This window comes from Euleptes europaea, chromosome 1 (assembly GCF_029931775.1).
Source record: "Euleptes europaea isolate rEulEur1 chromosome 1, rEulEur1.hap1, whole genome shotgun sequence".
Taxonomy (NCBI): domain Eukaryota; kingdom Metazoa; phylum Chordata; class Lepidosauria; order Squamata; family Sphaerodactylidae; genus Euleptes; species Euleptes europaea.
Genome location: NC_079312.1, coordinates 106291210 through 106316226, shown reverse-complemented (window position 1 = coordinate 106316226; position 25017 = coordinate 106291210). Strand labels below are relative to the sequence as shown.

The 25017-nt window shown below is 42.0% G+C and overlaps 1 protein-coding gene across 1 annotated transcript; it reads right to left on the bottom strand.

Annotated features, from left to right (window-relative positions):
- Window positions 1–15403: 15403 nt before the first annotated feature.
- On the bottom strand, window positions 15404–24736 carry KCNMB1 (potassium calcium-activated channel subfamily M regulatory beta subunit 1). Its single transcript, XM_056866994.1, has 3 exons — window positions 24600–24736; window positions 22229–22424; window positions 15404–15688 (listed from the first exon to the last, which is right to left on the bottom strand). The coding sequence occupies exons 1-3, from the start codon at window positions 24734–24736 to the stop codon at window positions 15404–15406; spliced, it is 618 nt and encodes a 205-aa protein (XP_056722972.1).
- Between the last annotated feature and the right edge of the window lie 281 nt (window positions 24737–25017).

Sequence of the window (25017 nt, the reverse complement as noted above, 5' to 3'; positions counted from 1 at the left end):
CATCCAGTGTGCTTCCATAGCAGAGGGGGGGGGATTCAAATCTGGATCTCCCTGATCTTAGTCTCAAACCTAATCACTGTATCATGTTGGCTCTCTAGTTCTCTCACAGATGTTATGTGTGTGTGTGTGTTGCTGTCAAGTCGCTTCCGACTCATGGCGACCCTATGAATGAAAGTCCTCCAAAATGTCCTATCTTTGACAGCCTTGCTCAGATCTTGCAAACTGAAGGCTGTGGCTTCCTTTATTGAGTCAATCCATCTCTTGCTGGGTCTTCCTCTTTTCCTGCTGCCTTCAACTTTTCCTAGCATGACTGTCTTTTCCAGTGGCTCTTGTTGTCTCATGACGTGACCAAAATACGATAGCCTCAGTTTAGTCATTTTAGCTTCTAGGGTCAGTTCAGGCTTGATTTGATCTATAACCCACTGATTTGTTTTTTTGGCAGTCCACGGTATCCGTAACACTCTCCTCCAACACCACATTTCAGAGGAGTCTACTTTCTTCCTATCAGCTTTCTTCACTGTCCAGCTTTCACACCCATACATAATAATAGGGAATATGATGGCATGAATTAATCTAGTCTTGGTGGCCAGTGACACATCCTTACACTTTAAAATATTTTCTAGCTCCTTCATGGCTGCCCTTCCCAGTCTTAATCTCCTTCTGTTATGTGAAGCCTCCCAAAATGGCAAAAAGATGCCATCAGTCTGTAAAGGTAAAGGTCTCCTGTGCAAGCACCGGGTCATTCCTGACCCATAGGGTGACATCACATCCCGACGTTTACTAGGCAGACTTTGTTTACCGGGTGGTTTGCCAGTGTCTTCCCCAGTCATCTTCCCTTTACCCCCAGCAAGCTGGATACTCATTTTACCGACCTCGGAAGGATGGAAGGCTGAGTCAACCTTGAGCTGGGATTTGAGATTCAAAATGTGAATTCTGAATTTTACTTTTGCTTTGAAATTTCTCAGAAAATTAGCACAGAAAAAATGAGGGGAAAGCACAGAAATGGCTATTTTCTGCAGATCCACTCTGGTCAAGATGCTATGCGGTATTCTGTTGTGGCTTGTCTGTTGGTCTAAGCAGATGAACTTTACTGTTTTAGTTTTAGCTGCCAAAAGTCTCTGCTTTTTGGCCGGAGGGCTGAAGTTTTGGCCTCTTCATTAACAGACTTTTTGGAACTGGCTGTGAACCAAACTTGAAGTGGAATTCATGGTTGTCAGAAAAGTGTGTTAATTTGGCAGTAAATTTAAATTTGCCTTGTGAAAATGCAGCTGTGTTCAGTGACCATTTTTGTAGGCTGGGGATTCTCAAGTATCAGCATCAGTCAAACTTTCTTCATATCACGTTATTGTTGTGACAATAATGCTCACGTGGCCTCCTTGTACTGCTCTAATTTGCCTTCTGTATATATTTTCAGCTAGAATTTGTAGTGCTCAGTTTTAATTCCTGCAGGAATGTCTAACAGCCCAGGTATTGCCTATGCCATTCCAGCTTCATGTTTCTTAGAGCCTCAAGAATCACACATGTACACAATATGAAATAGATGCTCCTTCACTTATAGGAAGCCCTACCTTAAAGTAAGGTTACCAACCTCCAGGTACTATCTGGAGTTTTCCTGCTATTAAAACTGACCTCCAGCCGATAGAGATCAGTTCACCTGTTTTTATTATCATGCCATTAAAGGTAACTGAAACTGATCAGTTCACCTGGAGAAAATGGCTGCTTTGGCCATTGGATTCTATGGCATTGAAGTCTCTCCCCTCACCAAACCCCGCCCTCCTCAGGATCCACCCCAAAAATCTCCAGGTATTTCCCAACCTGGAGCTGGCAACCCTACCTTAAAGGTAGGCTGAGGTCCCCAGCCTTTTAGAACCTACTGGTACCTTTGGTATTTTGAGGCAGGATGGAGAGCAGCTGTCACAGGAGGTGAAGCCAAGCACACATACAGAAGAGGAAGGGGTCTGGGGAATATGAACACACACACTCAGGGAAGAAGCCCAAGGGGGATACACACACCCACATACACAGAAGAGGATCAAAGGGTGAAAGGGCGCTCCCTAACACCCACTGCCTTAACAACAGCTGATCAGTTTAAAGGATCATGGTTCCTTCTTCAGTGAGTGGCGGGGAGGATCTAAGTGAAAAGCTCCTTTATTTGCATGAAGGCAGCCAGCCATTGGTTCTGCCTTCGCAATGGCCCCAACTACTTTCCTGAAACGCATGGCAGGCACCAGTGAAAGTAAGTACTTGCAGGTACCACACTCTTGGGTACTCTGGTTTAGCCTCAATCCCTCCTTTTTATAATGAGTTCAGCCAGTCAAGAATTGAAGCTATGCTAATGAATTAAGTCTGCAGCAGAAAAAAAATGTATAGCATCATTGCTGTGCTGAAGCATGCTTTCCTGGCAACCAGTTCCAGTTGTCATTATATTGAGGCAAATGAATTATATTGACATACTTATTGGCTTTGATATATCGTATTGTACTAAGGCCACAAGATACAGTAGTCACTTCCATAAAAATCAGAATTACAGATCAGCTTGGCACGTACTCTGACAGTGCAATCCTAAACAAAATTATTCCAGTCTAAACCTACTGATTTCAGTGGGCTTAGACTGGAGTAACTCGGTTTAGGACTGCAGATACTCACCTAGAATATCCAGTGGTCATTTTGGTTCAGAATGGTAGTGACTTCTGCAACCTCGTTGTTTCAGCTTGAAAGCTCCCATTTTTGTCTTCACTCTTCTCTTATTCCTCAGTTTTGCTCCATTTTCTGTTTCTGCTTGTGAAATTTCCCATTAAATTCATGCAATTTTAACATTATATTTGTGCTGATGGTGTAAAAAGAACCAAACCAACTGTGGATGCCAGCAAGGAAAATTGACAGTGTGAAAAGGCTCACAACCACAATGTACAAAATCAGAAAGAAACAAACAATAGCATAGTTGTCTATCCTTAATGTAGCCAAGGAATAATGGAGTTTCAGATTTTGATTATTATTTCACAAGTGGTAAAGTGATGGCATACACATTTTAAAATGAAATACAAATATAGGAGGAAGTAGCATGTTAACTACATGTGCATTAGTTTGTATTGTGAAGATATATGTTACCAAATGTGCTACAGTCACACATGGGACAAATCTACATATTCCTTAATGCGGAAGCACTTTCTGCGGAGGAATTTTGTTGCCCTTGAATCAGCCTCTAATTTTGACCTTAAATATATAAGTTTTCACATTTGGTAGCTGTGAAGCAATGTTCTCAGGCCGGTTTTACACCTTTTCCAGTCAACCCTAAAATACAGAAATAAAAACCACAGAGCTTTCAATTGCTGCGAGGAATCAGGAAGAGGAGATAGTGTTGCTGTGATAATTAGCTCTTGTATATTTGGGCGGCGGCGTGGGGGGCGAGGGAGAGATCCTGGAGAGTCTGTGGTTTTTCTGAATGCTAATCCCGTAGGCAATGAAGAACGTTACCTGCTTAAGTGAACAAGACTGGTACGTTGTGGCTGCAGCCACCGTAGATGCAATTTTGGCTCCCATTTGTTTATTGCCTGTGAAAATCAAACACAACAGGCAATTTTCTGTGTGGCGAAGCAAAAAGAAGACCAAGTGTCTTCGCTGTAGCTGAGCCTGGGATTGCTGAGACCCCCCCTTCATGCACACGCAGGTTGTTTTACAAGCAGACATTTAACTCCGCAAATTAGGAATCTAAAAGGATTTGGCACACCTTGTTGATTATATTCAAGAACTCTAATTTTACTCTTTAAGTTTGTTCACTTATTTCTGCGTATCTGCAGGATGCAGAGCTGGAGAACCTGAAACAAATGAATGGGTTTTTTCTAATGGGAAAAAAAGAAAGAAACCAGTGTGTGACTTTTGTGCTGTATTTATTTTTTTATTCGTCTTGCTGTTCTGCAAATGAATGAAAGATGAGAGCTGAGTTGATATCTTTGGCATAATTATCTGAAAATCATTAGAATTTTCCTCTAAAGATTTCAAGTGAGCAGATGGGAATGAAGACACAACGATACCTACCTCTTGTATGACTTAATCCTTATTAGCCCCTTCATGTTATTTGGTGGCTAAACTATTTTCTGATAAGTGGTTATTTTATTGGCATGCAGCTGAAGATAAGTGTGCAATTTAATAATCCCTGGAAGATTCACAACCACATAGCAGAATTGCTCTGAAAACATAGTAATACTGCATCATCAGAGTGGGGTTCCATGAACACAAAAGCCGTTGTGTAAGTGCTAGCCCTCCGGATAGCGCAGGGCTTGAGCAATGGTAATCTGTTTCAATATGCTGCTTTCAAAATGATAAAACTGACTGGAAAAAAACCCTGATTTGTATAAGAAGTAGACAACATTAGTGAATGCAAATTATCTTTATTATCGTGTGTCAAAGTGAAAAATACAGGTGAAATGCAACAAGATTAATGTGAGTCCCTCACATTACATTACATACAGGTGAAATGCAACAAGATTAATGTGAGTCCCTCTGCCCAGCAGAGTTATTGTGCCTTCAAGCGGAGAGTTGCTTGTGCGTGGAATTTGCTCCCCTTGTGCAGGAACATGTCTGCGTTCCTGTTTGCGGGTGCTTCGACTCTACCTGATATCCCCAACACTCTATAAACTTTCTCTTCTGGCACTCCATGGGGATCATGGAGGGTCCCTGTCTCTGTCTTCTGGGTATCCCTTTAAGGCACTGGTTCCCAACCAGGGGTCCGTGGACCCCCAGGGGTCCGCGAGAACTAAATTAAGGCCTGCGAAACAAAGTTATAAACCCATAATAAATTAATATTTTCAATTAAATGTTCTCTATTATAATATATATATATTCAAATATTATTCTAAGTTTAATGTTTAACTAACAGTTATGATTAAAGTTTATTTTCAAATTCTCTGAATTTTTATTTTGAACCTTGGGGTCCCTGAACCGAACAAAAAAGTCCTTGTGGTCCCTGGTCAAAAAAAGGTTGGGAACCACTGCTTTAAGGAGTGGATCTTGAAGTTGATGCAACTGCTTCAGCGTTTTTTCTGGGCTCCCATTCCTCAGCCCTTGCAACAACAGTAGCCTGTAGGAAGTGAACTGCAGCAGCTGTATTGTCCATATGAAAGTTCTGACATCCTGCATCCATAGCTGCCAGAAGAAAGTAGGGAATAGATGATGCCCTGGTGGCCATCTACTCCATGGCCCAGACAGAGCTGAACAACCATAACTTCTACTTCCATTTGTTTCTGTTTCCGAACTGACCTTTTCTCGTTTGGTTGCTCTACAATGGGGTTGAAGAGACAGCTATAATCAGTCTCTGGACCTGCTTAGATCAAAATGGAAGCACATTAAGAGTGATTTCATTTTTTCCGCCAGGGTCCTGAAGCAGCTGAGGGAATGTGCCAACCAGCCAATCAATTTACCATAGTATAAAACACTGTTGGCAAGCTGCAGGGAAGCCAGAATTCATAAACAGGAATCCGCTTGGTAGGTATGGGTTTCTTATGCTCTCAATTAAACTGCAGCTACTCTTACATTGTTTCTACATTACACCTCCCAGCAGGCAGAGTAAGCTTTCATCTTACAGCTATTGGCTGCTTCACTTCAATATGAGACTTATTACACATTGTGCATTCATAAACATTAGAAGGCACAGACTGCATGTTTGTTGCATTTTTTGGAGGTCAGAGAGGAAGCATGAAGAGGAGCAGGTGGAAGGAAGTCCCTAAAAACAGCCAACAAGAGGAAAACAGAAGGATTTGACCTGTCTACCTTACTAATTCTACTTTCCCCTACCCGTCTTGGTGTGCTCACTGCAAAAGGGGCATTGCTTCATCCTTCACTTCCAACACTGATGCCTTTAAACCCAGCCAAGTTAAATTTATTTATACAATTTTGATCTTTGTAGCACCCTACAGAGCCTGAAGATGAGACATAAAGTGAGGAAGAGGAAGCCAGCAGGGCCTTCCGACAGGGGAAAACAACAAGTAAAATATTCAAGGGGTGAGGGTGATTATGGAGCCACTGTTATCCTACCCAGCAAGCCCAACCCTGATCTGTTTCCATATACATCCGTCCTTTCGAAATCACTAATTTGTCTGCTGAGAGCTCTTGTAAATATATGGAATGATGTTTGATCTCAAATACACGAACAACACTTTGTGCTTTTTTCCTAGTTACTACTATAAATGTAATTGCTATGGGGATACAGAGAAGCATATGCCATCTTAACTGATGGTTCAAAAAAGCAGGGAAGGAACTGTTCCACTATAAAGCCTCCAAAATAAAAAACACATCAGTTATTAATTGGGGAACTCTATAAGAATGACACCGTTATTTTAAAGTTTGTTTACTGTTATTGAGTGATACGTTTTTCTTACAAATTCAACAGGTTGCAACCCTCTTTTTGTTGTTGTTGTTAATAAAGGGTTATTAAACATTCTTTCCATCTTTATTATAGGAGTGATACAAATAGTGTCTGCAGCCAGAACAAAGTAGCATTGTGGGGAAATGGATCTTATAAGCAGTTGTTTCTGTACAAAACAGAGGGGGAAATGGCTCAACTTCGAAACAAAGGAGGGCACTAGGGGTGTGCATTGATAAAGCCGAACCAGAAAACAAACAAACCCTTTTTGGTATTTTTTTAAAGGGTTTTTATACTGAAAGAAAAATGATAGCAATAAAAGGGAGCTGAAAAGTGGATCCTGAATAATGCTGAATTTTTTTGGCATTATTCGGGGTTGCTTTGGCCCAGCTGCCATTTTTAACCTCCCTCCTTCCCTCACTTACCTTCTGGCTGGGTCTGCTGCTGCCTCTGAAGTTCTGAGCAAGCCCAGCCATCAGTGTTTTTATGCTATTTTTCGGGTTCTGGTTTAATAAACCTGAAAATTCTTGAATATCTGGGAATATATGGCTTTTTTTGTATTTTTTTTTTTAAGTTTCTGGGTCTATTAAAGCTGAACCTGAAAAATACTGAAAAAATGGTGCACAGCCCTATTGGGCACCCAAAGAGTTGGGTGATATGCACACTTAGAATGTAATATCAGCTTGCTTCAGAAGGAAATATTAAGACTGTATTCCTTGGATGTGTGCTTAGCATACTTCAATAACAATCTAATTTAATAGGCACAAAGTCCTTCGGGAATACATTTTAAAGTTCATACCCGGGCTGATACAAGATTCTAATCATTCTTATTGTTTAATTTGTGTATGTGCACATAATACATTGCAACTAAACCACTGAAGGAGGCCTGGGGGCCGAAACGAGTTTGGCATTTGGTTTGAGATCATCAATCCTGTATTTTCTGCCATAAGGGCTAAAGGTGACCTTTTAATATATATTTGCATGTATGTTTTGTAATAAATATATCTCATTGTTTAATTGGATTTTATTTTACCCAGCCTTTTGGTTATCCAATGCAGTTGTTTCTGCCCACATGAGAGTAAGAAAGTTATGCAGTTGTTTCGGGTCTCTTCTCCAGTGAGGCTTCTGTTATCCAAATGGCCTACAGGTGTAAAACCCTCAATGTTTGGAGTGTCTTCCCTTGCATGTCAAGCACGCACACGTTTATTCCTGGGCAAAATTAATTAAGGGATTACACTCTGGCGTATACCTGGGTCACAAATTTGGGTAGTGCTTTGCTATGGGAACTGGGAGATTCTCAAAAATAAACTGGTGAACAATAGATTCAAAATTGAAATCCTATTTGGAAATATAGTGAATTCAACAGCAGGAGGCACACCAAAATTTGAGAGAGTACACTCACACACCCCAGAGTAAATCGAAGTAATACACTTACAAAAGTAAACAAAAGGGTTAAATAAAATATACACGCCTTTCCTGGAGAGGATGGAAGGTCTGGTAGGAAGGAGAAGGTGTCAGGTGAACCAAAGTGGTGACTGGGAGAAGAGTAAAAAGGAAAGCAGGGCAGAGACTGAGGCCAGCTCTGAGTCTTCAAGGGTCCTGTGCAGAGTGACAGGGCAGTAGGTGGAAGAGCTGAAAAGAATGCTCCAAAGTATCAGGGTATTTGGGGGCTATATTTAAACATTTATGAAGGTTGGAAGCAGCGTAGACAATGTGCTTCAAGACCAGGATTGGATTGGAGCCAGAAAGTTTGAATTTTGTTAGCCAATTTGTGTTTTAACAGTTAGGTGGGAAAATATAAAAGGGTACAGGTACATTACTGGGATGACATCCTTACCTGACGATCTTGAAGGGAGGATAAAAGACTGGGAGAGTGCCAGATAGCTGTGTCTGTAGAAATGATAGGATTATGATAAGAGTGATTGTGGAATGGATCCTTCCTTGCATTAGGGCTATGATCAGATTTAATCATGGAAACATTGCTGAAATATTTTAATGGGGAAGTGGCTGTTGTGGTTATTTTCAAGTGGACCCATTCCTTTTTGTTTTGCTGAAAGTGCCATCAGGTTGCTAGAATTTTACAGGAACCACATCTTATGCTTGTTATGATCAGCCTTGGGAGAACCCAAAGTAGGCATGGAGCTGAATTAGGGGATTCCCTTATTGGCGTCTCTTCCCTATGATAACACTTCTCTTTTTCAATTCCCTAATTCCCCTTTTATCTCTCTCTGTTATTGCCATCAACTAACCAAGTTTATTTTAAGGTTCCCACCTGAAGATTAGTGTTCAGCTACCCTCTGCAGCTCCATGTTTGTCTCTCTCTTAGGACTCACTACCGAGGGGGTCTAATGCGCTTAGTTACATACTTTACGGGAGTAGGCTTGACTGCTGCTTCTCATCTTGGTATGTATGAACAGAAGCCTTAACATGGGTCATGGAGATCAGACGAGCCACACTGAAAATGTTTAGAAGTTTAATAAAATAAAAATTGCCCTCAGCAAGTATAAACACTGCGGAGTGCATAAGGATTGAAAGAAAAGGATCCTCTATTCTTAACTCTAAACATATGTCTACATATGGTAAATAGAGAGGGGCAATATAATTTTTGGAGTTGCAGGCATTTAAAAATCATAACAGCGTGTGCTGAAGATGGAGTCCAAGTGTAAACTGGCTTGCAGCAAAATGGCTAATTCCTCATGGAGAGTGGCAACATGGACAAAATGCTTCATCAGAATTTTATAATCTCCCCTGTTTCCCTACTCAAATCACTTGGTAAATCCATTTCAGAGAGTCCTTGAGTGCAGCCTTTGTCTTCCAGTAGATTACGCCTCTGCTGAGGCAAAGGAAAACCAGAATTTTATTTGCCCCATTTTACAGATGGTGAGCACTGATAGACAAAGACAAATGACTTACTTGAGGAGTTCTTAACCACAAAGACAGTTGTGCATAAGATTTAGTCAGGTTTTACATCTAGATATCATAGTACCGTATATACTGGCGTATAAGCCGAGTTTTTCAGCCCCAAAAAAGGGCTGAAAAAAGCCAACTCGGCTTATACGCGGGTCAATACGGTAGGCGAGGGGAGGGGGGAGGAGGGATAGAGGGAGGGGGAACTTACCGCCGCTGCCGCCGCCATCCCGCACGCCTTCTCTGCGGCCTGGGAGAGGCCTGCAGGGCCTGCCTGAGTGTAGGCAGGCCCCGCCCCCCCCCCCGCGCCTTCTCTGTGGCCTGGGAGAGGCCTGCAGAGCCTGCCTGAGTGCAGGCAGGCCCCGCCGCCCCCCCGCCCCCCCCGTGCCTTTTTTGAGGCCTGCAGGGCCTGCCTGCGCTCAGGCAGGGCCTCGCTGCCGCCTCCGGCCTGCGCGCCTTCCCTGCCGCCACCTCCAGCTGATCAGCAGGCCTCGTCCTCCCGGTGAGTAAGGGGTTAAGGGGCTCTTCTCCCTCCCCCCTAGGGTGGCGCTGGGGTCAGGGTGGGTGTGGAGGGCCCGGGAGGGGGTGGCACTGGGGTCGGGGTGGGTCTGGAGGGCCCGGGAGGCCGGGCGGGAGGGCGACCTGGGGCAGGGGCATTGTGTAAGCCGACCCTCGGCTTATACACGGGTGCCTAATTTTTCCCCATTTTGGGGGTAAAATTAGGCACCTCGGCTTATACGCGGGTCGGCTTATACATGAGTATATACGGTAATCAGCGAGTCCATGACAGAATTCTTAACCACAAACAGAAGTATCTAGTTCAGCGTATATCCTGTACCCATTAGTACAGGATACTTGCCTAATGCAAATATCGGTGTATGATGCACAGTTCCAAACTGTACAGATCTAAACAAGCCTGCTTGATGCCTCTAGTCTACCGAAGGTATATAGTCTGCCACTGTTTTTGTTGCAGGTCTTATTGTTGTGCACAGTTTGAAGGGTGGAACCGTGGCTCCATGGTAAAATATCCACTTTGCATGTAAGATCCCTGGCATCTCTGGTGAAAGGTATCTGTGAGGGGTCCTTGGTCCCCTTCTGAACCCTAACAAAATGTTCTGACATTACCAATAACTGTGAGGGTTTTTTAAAAATATTTCTCAAACCCCAGACCTTGTCACCTTTGATGGTGTGAGGAGAAAGCTTCCCTTTCCTCCCCCCAGGTAAAATTGAGAGGCTTAGAGGCTGAAACTGATTTTATAATAATTAATATAAATTGAAGTTTATTATTTACAGAGAGGGAGTTAGATTGATTGTTTTTCTTCAAGAGAGGCACAAAGCTTAGTTGGTTACGAGCAGTTCAAATCTTAAATGGTTACAGGCCCAGTACTTAGTTCTCGGTACAGTTTCTTCAGGTTGTTCAGTAAAATACTCAAATGTTGTTCAATATATTCATATACTCAACATACTCAGCGTGGACTCAGTTTATCCTAGCACACAAAATACCAGAGAGTGGTGGTTTATCCACAACTTTTCACACTCCTTAGAAAATCTTGAATAATTTCAGTTTCTTCATCATCAACCTTAAAGTTGTGTAATTCCTCTGTAGTCATTACTTTCATCCTCTTGATATTCAGTTGTAATCCTGCTTTGGCACTTTCTGTTTTAACCTTCATCAGTAGTTGTTTCAAGTCTTTGCTATTTTCTGTCAATAATATGGTGTCATCTGCATATCTCAAACTGTTAATGTTCCTTCCACCAATTTCCACTCTGCCTTCATCTAAATCTAATCCTGTTTTCCTTGTGGTATGTTCAGATTGAAGAGATAGGGAGATAAAAAACATCCTTGTCTGACATCTTTGCCATTTGGAAACTATTCTGTGGCCTAAACCGCACGGCCACTTACCGCGGTTTCTGCCCAGGCTCCTCCCCGTTCCAGCCAGGATTAAATGAACCCAGGCCGGGGGAGTACCTGTACACATGACCCATGGCGAAACTGTGTGCTGCTCCGTCCATGCAAACAGAAAACGCGGGAGCAACGAACTTCCTGGTCGTCCAGCAACGCCCCCTCCCCCTGGTGATTGGTCGATTCACTCTCACTGACCAACCACAGCCTCTGGTGTCCACGGCCCGCTTCTGGGTAGGTTGAACGAGCCAGGGATAATGTTTTGGCTCCTCGAGAGCAAATCCAGGTTCGTTTTGGGTCGACACATTGCTTGGCCAGCAGCAAATCAAGTGCCGTTCGTTTGCGAGGATTTGATCCTGGGTGAAATTGGGAATCAACAGGGAGGAGCCTGCGCAGAAACAGCGGTAAGTGGCCGTGCGTTTTAGGCCGATTTCTCCATATTCTGTCCTAACAGTAGCCTCTTGTCCAGAGAATAGGTTGTGCATGTCCACATTGTCTGGTACTTAATATTTTATTTATGGCATTACACTTTTCCTTTTTTTAGTGACTAATCTGAACCTAGCTGAGCCCCATAGTGCAGAGTGGTAAACTACGGTACTGCAGTTGAAAGCTCTGCTGAGTTCGATCCCTCCTCTAGAATTTTATTGGTCCTGGATACCTTTGTGTGGAAGTTTTAGGAATAGGATATTGCTGTGGGGGGGACATAATAGCATTTGCTTAATCATCTGAAAAATATACTTAGCATATCAATTGAGCTTTAAGACAGACACTGTATTACATGAACTGTAGGAGTGGAGCCAATTTCACAGATGGATACCCTGGAAATAAATTGTGACTTGTATTTTGGAGCACCACAAAAGTGGTGATGGGATGAAAAGGCACCAAAGCATGGCCAATGAACTTTGGAGGAAAGGAGGCCACACTATTTACAAACGCCAAGTACTGTACCTGGGTGGAGAATAAGCTTGGACTTCTTTACTGCATTCAGGGCCACGCTGCACATTATCTGAACCTAGCTGAGCCCCATAGTGCAGAGTTATGTTGTCCTTGTGGTCAACCCAGAGACCCAGTTCTGGTTGGGACAGTGGTATCAGGTGAGGAAGGGATTCTGACCCCCCACACACACCATTTTCTTGACCTGGAACAGTGCAGGGGATGTTATTTGCCCTGTCAGGAGGGCTGCATGTGCATTATACTTGCTGGAGTAAATTTGGGGTACAAAGCGATAGTTAATCTTCTGAGCAAGAAAAGAATTGTAAAACGGCTTGGAAGTAAAACTCTCCATGAACCATGTAAGAATAAATGCTTTGTAAAAATGAAATCGTACATTTTCATTAGAAAGTATACTGCAAAAATACAGTTAATCTGTCTTTACCACAGCTGTTGTTGACCTGCCAGTTAGAATCTACATTGTAGAACCCTCTGTGTATGGTTTGGCTTTAGGCAGCACATAGACAGCTGTTGTTCACTGAGCAATGAAGCTATAAACATTTGTTTAATGCACAGGTAATGACAATAGCTACAGCAGTGCATCATGGTAATTTGCCAGTACATTGAGTTGCTTGTAGCGCTTGCTCCAAGGGTGCTGTTTAATAACAAGTGTGCACAAAGACTTTGGATCATCTCATTAAAATGGTTCTACTTTATTTGCTGCAGTTTGGTTACAACCGTAAGGCTTATCCTCTTGTGCCTGATGACTCCTTTTGGCATTTAAAAAAAAATAGAATTGCACCCCAATTACATACAGTACCACAACTAATGGTTGTGGCCTTGGGGTGGGATACCCACCTACCATGGTATCCTGCTTTAGGACTACTTGTGATTTTGTTTATTTCAGATACAAAATACCTTTACTGTAGCATCGACTTTCAGAAGCCATGAAAGGGAGCGATTATGAAAGGATAGGTAACTCCAAGCTCTTCCAGCTAAACTTGATTGCCAATGGGATTGTGTGAATATCATGATGTTGTGCCTGTGATCCCTGGCTGGCTATAACTTCCCAAGGAAGAAGCCCATCTTTCTGGAGCTGCAGAAAAGGGAAAGCTGTGATGGCAAAGAGTGTCAGTACTACACAGGGTAAGTGTGAGAGGGCAAAGCAGGGATGTGCGTGCAACCTTTTGAAGAAACCTCCTTTTGGCACTGAATATAAACAAGAAAAAAAACTGCTGCAGTCCTAAAGGATTTTGTATGTGGGTGGGTGCCAATTAGTATTTTGCCCACTGAAGTGTAGAATTCTATGTTCTTCCTGCTAAGCCTTTGTTGACACGTCTGTGGTGCTTTTTTTCTCGCTTGTTTTTGCCCAGTATGGAACTTAGGGTTGGCAAAATGGCTTCGTGTAGTTTACTCCTGTCATTTCTGCTGCTGCAGCTGGTAGGTTTTTAGGGACTTTTCCAGTAACTGTTTGCTTCTGCAGCAGTCGTGACAGAATGTGGTTGAACTGAAGCTGCTCCACGGAACGTCCCTTGTATGCAGGCTCAAACAGCAGACTTTTAGAGAGCAACTTGAAATCTCCCACTGTTACTGCCTTGCCATGTGTGGCTTTGTGCCTAGATTCAAGATAGAAAGCCATGTACTAGAGCTGGGTATTCATATATCCCTTCTAGGGTTGCCAGCCTCCAGGTACTGGAACAAAAATCACACCTCTATACCTAATAATGCTGTACAAAGTCAGTATAGGAAGAAGGTGTCACTTAATAACAAACTACAAAGCAACGTAAGTTCCAATGCAATAGCATATAATGCAATATGTTTCCAATACTGAAATACACTGGAATAGCTTGTGTACAATTGTTACAAAACAACGTGGGAAACCTCAAAACAACAATCCAAAAATGGAAAAGTCCCACAGTAGCTGGAAACAATGAGAGCAATCCAAAGTCTGAAACGCAAGGTGAAGCGGATTGAAGAAGACTGCTTGTGTCTAGTCTGTCGCACTCTGTAAATTTCACAATGGGAGTAGAGACATGTAGCACCATAAATAACATTATTTTCGGGTACAGTGGAGTGCACAGCCTCCAGGTACTAGCTGGAGATCTCCCACTATTACAACTGATCTCCAGCTGATAGAGACCAGTTCACCTGGAGAAAACGGCCACTTTAGCAATTGGACTCTATGGCCTTGAAGTCCCTCCCCTCCCCAAACTCTGCCCTCCTCAGGCTCCGCCCCAAAAATCTCCAGGTATTTCCCAGCCCAGAGGTGGCAACCCTAATCTACCCCCTTCTTACAGAATTCCTCTGGGAGGGCTATGCATCCATCATGTTGACATATTAGAGAAAAGCATTCAGTTGATTTACTAGAAGAATAACACAAAGGGAGATGCAATTAGAGCAACTTAAACTTTATGGAACTATGAAATTCTTAAGGGCTGTAAGCAATCCTTGTTAGTTAATGATATGCAAATGTATATGACTGATACTCACAATATCTAATCATTCTTGAATCATTCAAGTATTGGCCAACGGTGTGTTTTAAGAAGAAGCAAATAAAGACCAAGCATCAGCCAAAAAGACACAGTTCAATCCTTAGCATTATACTCCCGTTAATGGGCTGGGGAGACCCACTCCTAGATGGGTATGGGTATGTGTGTGCTCATGCACATAAATGTGGTGTTCCCAACTCCTTCCTTTGGTATTGGATGACTTGATGATGCAGTCAATAAAATGGGAAGCTGTTAATTCCATACACCATATTGAATTGCCTGTGGTAAGCTGATGCTGTCTAACTGCTCACACAGTGAGCACCTCAATCCAACAAAAGTGCCTATTTTTCTGCAAGAATTCTATTGAACCTGTTCCTATGTTTTGTGAAACAGTTATGTTTCTTGTGATTGAAGGCTAGATTTTTGAAGTTTATCGAACAGCTTCCTGAAGAACGCAGGTATGTCTCCATGCCAAGAGGGCCTGTGCAAACTGCTTCTGTAAACCCGTTGGTTAAGTATGTTATGGAAATACACATGTTCAGCAACTGTGCATGTGAAGATGCAGTCCCTCGCTTCTGAACATCACATAATACTGAGCCAAAAATGTGAATGTGTCATGTCTCTGCAAGTCTGCCGAATCCCAAATAATCGTGTGCCTCAAGAAATACTATTTGAGTGGCTCCCAACAGTAGGGAACTCTGTGTTTCCTTTACATCTTGTTATTCCACCGTGTATAAACGTGAGAGAATGTCTAGCTTCCCTGAGATGCTGGTAAGTGAACATGAAATACTGATGTTATGCTACATACCTCCTATACTATATACGTCTTATGTATGGTGAGGCAGTGAGTACTGACAAATAGTGACTTAATTTAACCAAGACGATAATTAAGATCCCACCAGTCATCATTAAAGTTGGCCATATCAAAGCAACGACAAGTCCATCAGGCGAGTACAGTCGTTCTAAAAGAACGCTGGATTCTGCTCTTGATGGGTCATAAAAACAAGTGAATATCTTGGTCTTTCTGAAATTGGTTTTTATACCTTCCACTTTCTTTTGAACTTGACCGTAATTCTCCAGATTGTCAGGAATGTAGGAGCACTGCAAGAACAAGCACATAAAGAGGATGCCAGTTAGTGGTAACTCCTGAAAGAATTAATAGAGAATTAACTAAAAGTTTTTAACTTGGTGCTGAAATGGTAGCTATGATGAAACCGTGCAAATGCTTCGTAAGTGCTGTTCTGTGAAAGAGGGGCATGCCTGATATCTAAGGCTGTGAAACCCAGAGCAGGGTCTCTGAAGGAAATAGTAAGTTCATTACATTTTAAGCTTTTGTAAATTTGTACTTAGTAATTGGTCACTGAGTGATATCAGGGTTAGTACGAAGCATCAGAGTGATCAGAATGGTCTGCTTTCAAAGAAAGCATTTGAAATGAAAACGCTGTTTATCCGGCACTTGGTTATCTGGAAAACTTTATTAACTGGCATATGCTGCTGCCCAGTTGCTAGGGTTGCCAGATCCCTCTTCGGCAATGGCGGGAGGTTTTTTGGGCCGAGACTGAGGAGGGCAGGATTTAGGGAGGGGAGGGACTTCAATCTCCAGCTAGTCCCTGGAGGTTGAACTAAGTACCTATGCTGAATATAAGTCTAGTAACTATATAACCAACAGCACGCGGCTCATAAGAAAGAAGTCAACTTTTACTGACTATATCACATCTTATGCAATAAAGAAAACTTATAAACAAACTATATTGATTACAAAAATAGAAAATCAAAGTTTCCCCGTAGGGTTATAATATCACCAAAGTCCAGAGAATGTCCTGATGTGGGTTACGTCACCCCTAATATTAGTCCCAATGTTGAAACGAAAAAGAGGTAAGCAGTTCAAGGATTCCTCATGTCATAACAATTAGGCTGCCGCCGTCCGGTGTGCAGAGGAAACAATAATCCTGGAAAATAGGCTACCGCCGTCCAGTGTGGAAAGGAAACAAAAATGGCGAACGGAACAAAGACGACCGCTCTAGATCTGTGGCCGTTTCGCAGAATGCTTCTTCAGTCAGATTCCTTAAATTATGAGCGGGTGGTTAAGCCCCATTTTTGAAAAAAATCAGTCCCCTGAGGGTTCTCTGTGCCTCTGTGCTTACCTCTTTTTCGTTTCAACATTGGGACTAATATTAAGGGTGACGTAACCCACATCAGGACATTCTCCGGACTTTGGTGATATTATAACCCTACGGGGAAACTTTGATTTTCTATTTTTGTAATCAATATAGTTTGTTTATAAGTTTTCTTTATTGCATAAGATGTGATATAGTCAGTAAAAGTTGACTTCTTTCTTATGAGCCACGTGCTGTTGGTTATATAGTCCCTGGAGGTTGGCAACCCTACCAATTGCCTAGTAATGAGTCCACTGCCAGGCATCAGTTTGTGAACAGAGCTGAGGAGAGGGCACTGCATGGGGTCTAGGGTTGCCAACCTCCAGGGACTAGCTGGAGATCTCCTGCTATGACAACTGATCTCTAGCTGATAGAGATCAGTTCACCTGGAGAAAATGACCGCTTTGGCATTTGGAGAATATGGCATCGAAGTCCCTCCCCAAACCCTGCCCTCCTCAGGCTTTACCCCAAAAATCTCCAGGTAATCACAGCCCAGATCTAGTAACTCTAATGGGGTTGCATCATCCCTGTGAGGCCCCAAAACCGATAGGGATGGACTCTACCTCTCTGCCTGACTCTAGTCTTACTGGGCTCACTTGACAGCCTGTGCCATGCTTTGCCCTCTCTGCCTCCCAGCCACCCATAGCACTGCATGGCTTCACCTCCTGGCTACAGTGATTGATGAGCTCCAGCCATAGCCAGGCTCTGAAGCTTTCACGGCTTCCCACTGCTGCTCTGGAGTCATTCACTGGCCCCTTTTCTCAATGCTGTAAGCACTCACTCACCAGGGGAGCAAGCCTGGCTACATTCCTTGACTGGAAGCCTCAGAGGAATGGGCTGTGCAGCATTCGGTGACTTGGATGGGCATTCCTATGATCCCCACAGCTTGGGATCAAAACTTTTAACCAGCCAATTCACAGAACTGGCAAGCCCCATTTCTCGTTGATGCTGCTTCACAAAGCTCTTTGTGATCAAGTACATACAAAAAGCGATTTCTCCCCCACCACTACACACACCCTCTTCAGGAGTACGTATTTTTAACCAGTTCCATCAAATGCAGATATTTAGTCCAGGCTATCAGAAATGTATTTGGAAATAACAAGTATGGTGGCAAGAGAAAGGGTAAATTATTTGTTGAAAGCTTTGGTCCAACATAAATGTTATGCCAAGGGGGTTAAAACTGCACATCCATGTGATCTACCATTACACCAAGTTCCAATTTAAATTAAGATCTTTACTGTTTAGTGTGTGAAGCACAGAATCCATTAGAGCCTTAGGTCTCTGGTCTGCTACTACTGTAAAACTAGTGGTGGAGGGCCTTATTTAAATGTGCATCAAGTGGCATGGGATGCTGGTTTTTTTGTGCTCCTTTAAATTGGACCTCAGCTGATTAAGAGAATACACTCTGAACTGGCAAGTCTCTAGATCCAATTTCACTATCAGCTTGCTAGATTGCCTTGGGCAAGAGGCTATCTCTCAGCCCTAGGTTGCCACCCTTCAGGTGGGAGTACTACAAAGAACAGCACTATGAACTAAACAAGTAATCGTACAATAGTGAATATAAAGTTTATATGAATATATTGTGCAATATTGCTATTATTATTTACCAATAAATTTCAATGAATAAATACAAGGCTTTTTCTGTTACAAACAGTGCACCAATAAGACATGGGATAACAAATGACAGCACAATGGCATCAAAAACAGTCCAATTTGAAAAGGGGGTCAAAATATGCCAATTGCAGGTGTTCAATCAGTCAATGGGATACACTGAAGATGCCACTGGATTCCAGGAAGAGATGGGGATACGGTATTCCGCCCATTTGTCAATCAAAAAGAAATCCTGTTGTGGCTGTTAAACAACAACTATTCAAAATGTGAGGAGTGTGCCTCTCTGCTTTAGAGGGATGACATGCTGAGTCATTCATGCCACAGATTTCATGTCAAACATGTTCAACCGTGAAGCTTACCATGTTTGAATGCAATTATCAGATGTGAGTAGGTCACCCAGTCTGTTCAATTAGCATTGAAAAACTCAAACACCTGTTGAACAGGTTTTTGTTGGGTTTTCTCCAAAAAACTGCACACATGCAAAGGACTGCCATTCAAGCACATTGAAAGGCATTAAATAAGGACTGCTTAAAACTAAAGGGTAGGATTTTTTACCATAGTTTTACTTTATGATTTATCTAATATTTGGGACAGTTGCTAATTGTTATTGCAAAGTAATAATCTATTGCTATGATTTCTGTAATTATTGCTTTCCTTTAAAAAAGAGTAAGTCTAGCCCTTTTCCTTGCTGAGTTATAAAGGGAAACATGCTGCCTGTACTTTCCCCTTTATATCTTGGCAAGAAAAGGGGCTAGAGTCTTCAAAGAAAGAAATCTGACTTTTGAGATCATGACCATAGGTTATTAAAATGTTAGCTCACAATAGTATTTACTTAAAAAAAAAAACCCTCAAAAACTCCTCCAGTACCATGGGATAGAAAAATGAAGGCTGCAGCTGCAGGAAAAGCCAATTATGCTGTACTGCTCTGTTAGGAATGAGTTCGGTGAAGTAACATGTCAAACAAATAGTTGAAAATTTGGCTCCCTGTTCACAACCAGTGAATGAGATGTGAGCCAAACTGGCGAGTGCCCATATTTTAGAACAAGAATTACTGAGGTGTAGAAAATACTTTAAGAATATAAGGAAAATGCTATACAAATAATAAGAGATCTGTGCCAGAGAAAGAAAGTTATAAAACACTCTGCAGTCTAGCTATGTTGAATGCCCTGTGTGTGTCACTGTCTGATATGTTGATGTAAGTGAGTCTACAATATGTAATGGGTTACAAATAATTGGGAGATAGATGCAGAACACTTGATTTCCCCTGCCTGAATGTTATATTTCAGCTTAGCTTCAGTAAGCTCACTGCAGTATTTTACTTGCAGTATTTTATGTAATTTATATACACATTAAAAAACCCATCTCCCAAATGTAGGAACTAAGTTGCAATGCTGAATATCTGATGGAGAATTGCAGCACACTGCTTTAAATGAAGCCCATCATGAATAAGTATTCTTGGGCAAGCATCTCTCTTCTTAATTGTGCTTTGCAGGACAAGGCAGAATGTGTAAGCAACTATTTACACTGCTCGTGAAGCAATAATTGAGCTTTCCGTTAGGGAAATTGGCTTTATTGCTCATTTGTCTAGGGAATTTAGATCTACAATGTAAATAGAATGATTTCCTGCTAGCCTATGAGTTACTGTATGGTATCTAAACTAATAATAGCAGAGGTCCAAAACCTAAAATTATTCTTCCCTTTGTGGAAAAGTATTTCTCTTCAGTCTGTCAGTTCAGCCTTTGGGAAAGCAGCTGTGTGAACTTAATCTAAAGTTGTTCGCTCTCCTGCTGTGATGTTATTGAATAAATAGGAACATACAAAGATAGATTTTTTAAAAAATAAATTCATACATAATTATTGTGAGCATTTTCATCTCACCTCTTTTATCTGCTAGTTTTCCTGTTCATTGTGCCAAAGCAGATGCCAATTTTACTAATGCATATTGTTGTTTATGGTCAGGGCAAAAGATGAGCACAATTTCTGAGCGCTGAGGCACCAACCAGGTTTCCCATCTACTCTGCTAATTTCCCCAATTGCAAATGGGAAGATGACCATGTGGAAATCACTTAAAAGCACTATTTTGTAGGCGGTCTTCTCAGCCTTAGACTTTTAAATGGCTCTAAGCCTGTTTGCTGGCCCAAATGTTTGTGTGACAGCCTGTATCAACAGATGCCATCTGGGCTGTATATTTCTCACAATGAACATACATATCCCAATGGAGTGCTGCTATTTGCTGCCTGGCCAGATTTCGCAATCCATGTGTCCCTACCTGAGATTCCATCTACTCCAACTGCTGCATAAACAAGCAGATGTGCATTCTACCAGAAATGGTAAACCTTTCATCTGTACCCTGTGGTGCAGGTGTAGTAAAACTTGTCTAGGGACAGTTGTCTGGCTAGCATAAGCTGTCTTTCACTGTGTGTTACCTAGTCCGGTAGTAGAAGACTTTGGCTGGGTGCGGGGGAGACATCCTGCTAAACTTTTGCCTGTGCCCTCCCCAACCAGGAATAGCAGGTGTATGTTACATCATCTATACCTCTTGGATCAGGGCTGCCCTTTCAATGAAATATTAAGGAAAGGGGTGTGCAAAAAAAAAAAAAAAACTTTTCCTGCAAATTTTGGGTTTGGGTTTTTTGACCCCATCTTTTTCAGGAAAACCGAAATAAGCCGAATACCCATTGTGGTAAATGGGTATTCAGCTTTATTTCTGGTTATCCTGAAAAAAATTTGGTCCATTATAGTCTGTGGAATTTAGTTTCGATGCTCCGGGGGGAGGGGAAGCGTTTTTCGAGGAAGAATCAGCAAATTTGCAGCGTAGCTACAAGGGACTCTCCTTAGATGGACACCAAAGTTTGGTGAAGTTTGGGACAAGGGGTCCAATTTTATGGGCCCGCAAAGTGGTCACCCCATCCTCTAGGTGTTTGTGAGAGCCAAGCTGTCAATCATTTTCAGGTTCAGAAGGTCAACGTTGCCAAGGACTGGCGGAAAGAGCCAACTGGCAGGCTGTGTCTGGGGCCAACTGGCACCTCTGTGTCTGGGGGCTTCATTTTTATCTGGGTCACGTTGCTTGATGTCCATGTAAATTAGCTTCTAAACTGAGGAAACCGCTTAAATGCAAGAAAAAATAAGGCACAGAAAACATTTCTTTTGGTGGCAAATGACATCCTGTGAACAGTCCCTTAATATAGTCATAAAAATCTAATTTCAAGAGATGATGTGGGTAAATGAAGCTACTACTCAGGGCGACCTTCAGTTTGAGAGCATGTTTTCATAAGGGGGGGTGATATCAAAGCCAGCCGAAGTCTCAACCAAGGTGGCTCTTCTGAAGGAGATTGCTCATCCACATGGGTGAGGGAGTCTTCTTCAGAATCCTGATCAGCATCTGTTGAAGCGGATGCTTTTACTTGGACAGTAAATCCCTCTGGATGAGACTGAATGAGCCTAGTCTTTTAATGACCCATCTGCTATCCAGATTAGTCTTCTGTTGAGTGATGGAGCTGGATAGTTGGTCAAACCAAGTTGGCTCCAATGACATGACCCCTACTTCAAAAGGGCCCCAACTATGGGTCCTGGGAGGGGACAACAAACAAAACCAGTCAAAGATAGAAAAATGGGAGAAGGCACAGAGCCATGCACCTGACAAAGGCAAGTAGCCGAAACCCAAAAAGCTGAATATCTATTCAGCTATTCGAGAATCACCTATTTGGCTTTGTTCAGCTTCTCAGTTTTTAGTATTCGGACGAAATTAAACCTAAAAAAAGCCGAAATGGCTATTTTTTGGCTTATTTCTAGTTCGGGTTTAGCAATATGCACAGTTGTAATCTGGAGTTACAGATGCAGAGTCAGAAGTGTGTTTAACAAATGGCATTCAAACCTTGTTATTTCTTATCCAGGTATCTTCTGTGTGATACAGCATTACCGTCTGTCCCAAGACAGTCAAATTGACCTTGACTTCTAGGCAAGGGTAACGAAAGATATTTTCCTCTCCGGAGTCATCGTTGGATATGCAATGAACTTTTTTTTTAATGCTTGCTTTCATCAGTTCACATATACTCTCTTTGGTCCAGATGCTGCAAAAACAAATTAGACTTTTTAAATGCTTTTAAATGGTGTATATAGATCCCTACTTTCCAGAGCTGTGTATGTGGCCTTATCCAGTATTAAAATACTTATTTTGGTATGTCATGTGGCATATTTCAAATGGAGTGACATTGAACAGAACTGAAATCTGGTTAATATTTTCAAATGTTGCCTCTTGCACACTCAACAGTGGGAGTACTTCAATGGAATACAGATGCTAACTTTTTTGTGTGGATTCTATGTTAATTGTGTTATGCTATAAACTTAACAAATTCAATGCTGTTGAACTTTTCTGTTCCTCTATAGGCTCTAAATTCTATTGTATATATCATTATAGCTGTTTAAAATTGAATGCAAATATGTACATTAATTAGAGTGGTGATACTCAGTGGCCTAGGAGCAACATCTGGCTCTTTGACATGGCACCTAATTCTGGGCAGTGTTCCCCCGATGTAGCACCTGCCTCATGTTAAAGAAAAATAAGCAAGGCCACTGTCCACCATTGCTTGGGGTTGTCAGGTGGAACAGCCATATTGAAGGGACTGGATGATGGGTACACTGAGACCCTCTTTGAGCTGCAGACCCTGTACCAGGGATGGAAGTGAAAGGGTCCCTCCTCTTCAATAACTCCCCATCCTTCTCTGCAATCCCATCCTAGCACCTGGGCAGTTGCTGGAAAGAAAGCAATCTGGCCACAAAGATGACACCATGCAACCACCCAGAAAAAGAGCAAGCTCGCCACAGTGGAGTAGTGGTGGTTTTACTCCTCCGTGATACCTCTGAAACCTTGGCAATCTCACTTTTACTGAGCTGCTCTTCCTCTGGTTGAAGAGAGAGCATGACAGTAGAGAGGGAATCCCTTTCCTTTACTCCAGATATATGAGGGCTGGCTAAGGTTCAACAGTGGTGGGGAGAGACAACTCTACATGCTCAGAAATAATCTGGCACTTAAAAAGGATATTGTTATATGTTTAATAGTTATATATTGAATTAATGCAAGCACTCACAGAATTCATTCAAATGATTTTCCTGTTTAAAAGAAATAGAGGGAAGCACATGTAGATTTAATTTTAAATAGGCTGATTCCTTTTCCAAGGTATGCACAGCTCCCCAGACATATCCAATATTTTGTTAGCTAACTCTGGCCAGTTAGAAATGTCATGGCTGTCACTATGTGAAATACCATGACTTTTCAGATCTCAAACAGTGTGGGCCTTGGCTTCTGGAGCGGAGCTTTATTCTCGCTGTCATGGTAAAGTAATGAAAACTTGGCAGAAACTTGATTAGACATTACCAAATACTACCCTTTGATATATTTTCTTGAAACAAATTCTTTTTCTATACCTGCCAAGTACAGTTCTTTCTGGATCACCTAAATGTCTATAGTAACCTTTCACTGTATTATATTATACAATGATGTGTATATATATCACACTGTGTAACATATGGAAATATTTTTAATTTGTACATCTTATACTGTTATATATTTGCTTTCTGTAATGTTGCTGAAGTTTCAATTGTGAATTCAAATTTTTGTTCTTTTAAGAAATATCTGATAATATTAAATAAAATTTGGATGAGCATTAGCAACGAAGATGTCTCTGGATTGCATTTCTTCCTAGTGGAATTGCTTTTTTTTCTTCTCCAGAAAGACCTTTAATGTACATGGCATGGATTGCACATACCTTACTGGGCTAGCTGGGTAATTTTTGTCCCCTGCCCCCTAAAACTAAAGAACCATGTAACATGGTTCATGGGGAGACTATTTTTAATCCTCCTTTTCAAGTAGCAGAATACCACAAATGGGGTCATATATTAGCCTCTGTGTGGGCAGCCCACATACCACATTGCTTCAGATGCGTAAGAACCTAAGAAAGGCTATGCTGGATCAGACCAAGTTCCATCAAGTCCAGCAGTCTGTTCACACAGTGGCCAGCCTTCCATGCATGATGGAGGGGAGAGGTACTAGCCCACTTCTCCACCTGAATTGAATTGCTGTTTAGCTATGCTGAATTGGGTCTGTTATGCAGTTTAAGCTTCCAAATGGACTTGACTGGCTACTGCCTCAGGACCCAGAACACAGTATCCTAGTATCAAAATAACAGGGGGGGGGGTATTCTGAATGCCGAAGGAGTCACATTTATGCATACAAAACAATCTGTTACCTCCTCTTGTATTTTGGCACAATGGTGGTCCCAATGAAGAAATACATCAGCACTGAGCATGCCACCATTCCCAAGCCCAGGAAAAGTGCCCTGGTTTCCCCACGATTCTGTCCTGGCACCACCTTTTTCCCCACCATGATATACTGTGACGAGTCGGCTTCAGTTGTCCTTTAACTCTATTAAAAACACAGAAACAAACAGAAATAATCTGGTCTACTGATGTGATAGCCTGACATACATCATATTGGGGAACCTGCATAATTGGTTTCATTCTTTTGAAAACTGCAAATATTTGCTTTCCTGGAACTAAAGCTTCAAAATAAATCCAGTAGAGCGCAGCAAACATGCAATACCAGTTGTGATTTAGCTAACTGATATACTCGTTAGAAACTGATGTGGTATAGTTGTTAGGGTGTTA

What these genes read in the sequence shown, in the direction of transcription:
- KCNMB1 (XM_056866994.1), bottom strand. Translation starts at nt 24,736, where the DNA reads ATGGTGGGGAAAAAGGTGGTGCCAGGACAGAATCGTGGGGAAACCAGG. An exon ending in GTGCCAAAATACAAGAGGAG is followed by an intron (nt 22,425 to 24,599) that starts GTAACAGATTGT and finishes TTGTTTTTGCAG; the next exon opens with CATCTGGACCAAAGAGAGTA. An exon ending in CCTGGATAAGAAATAACAAG is followed by an intron (nt 15,689 to 22,228) that starts GTTTGAATGCCA and finishes TTGTTCTTGCAG; the next exon opens with TGCTCCTACATTCCTGACAA.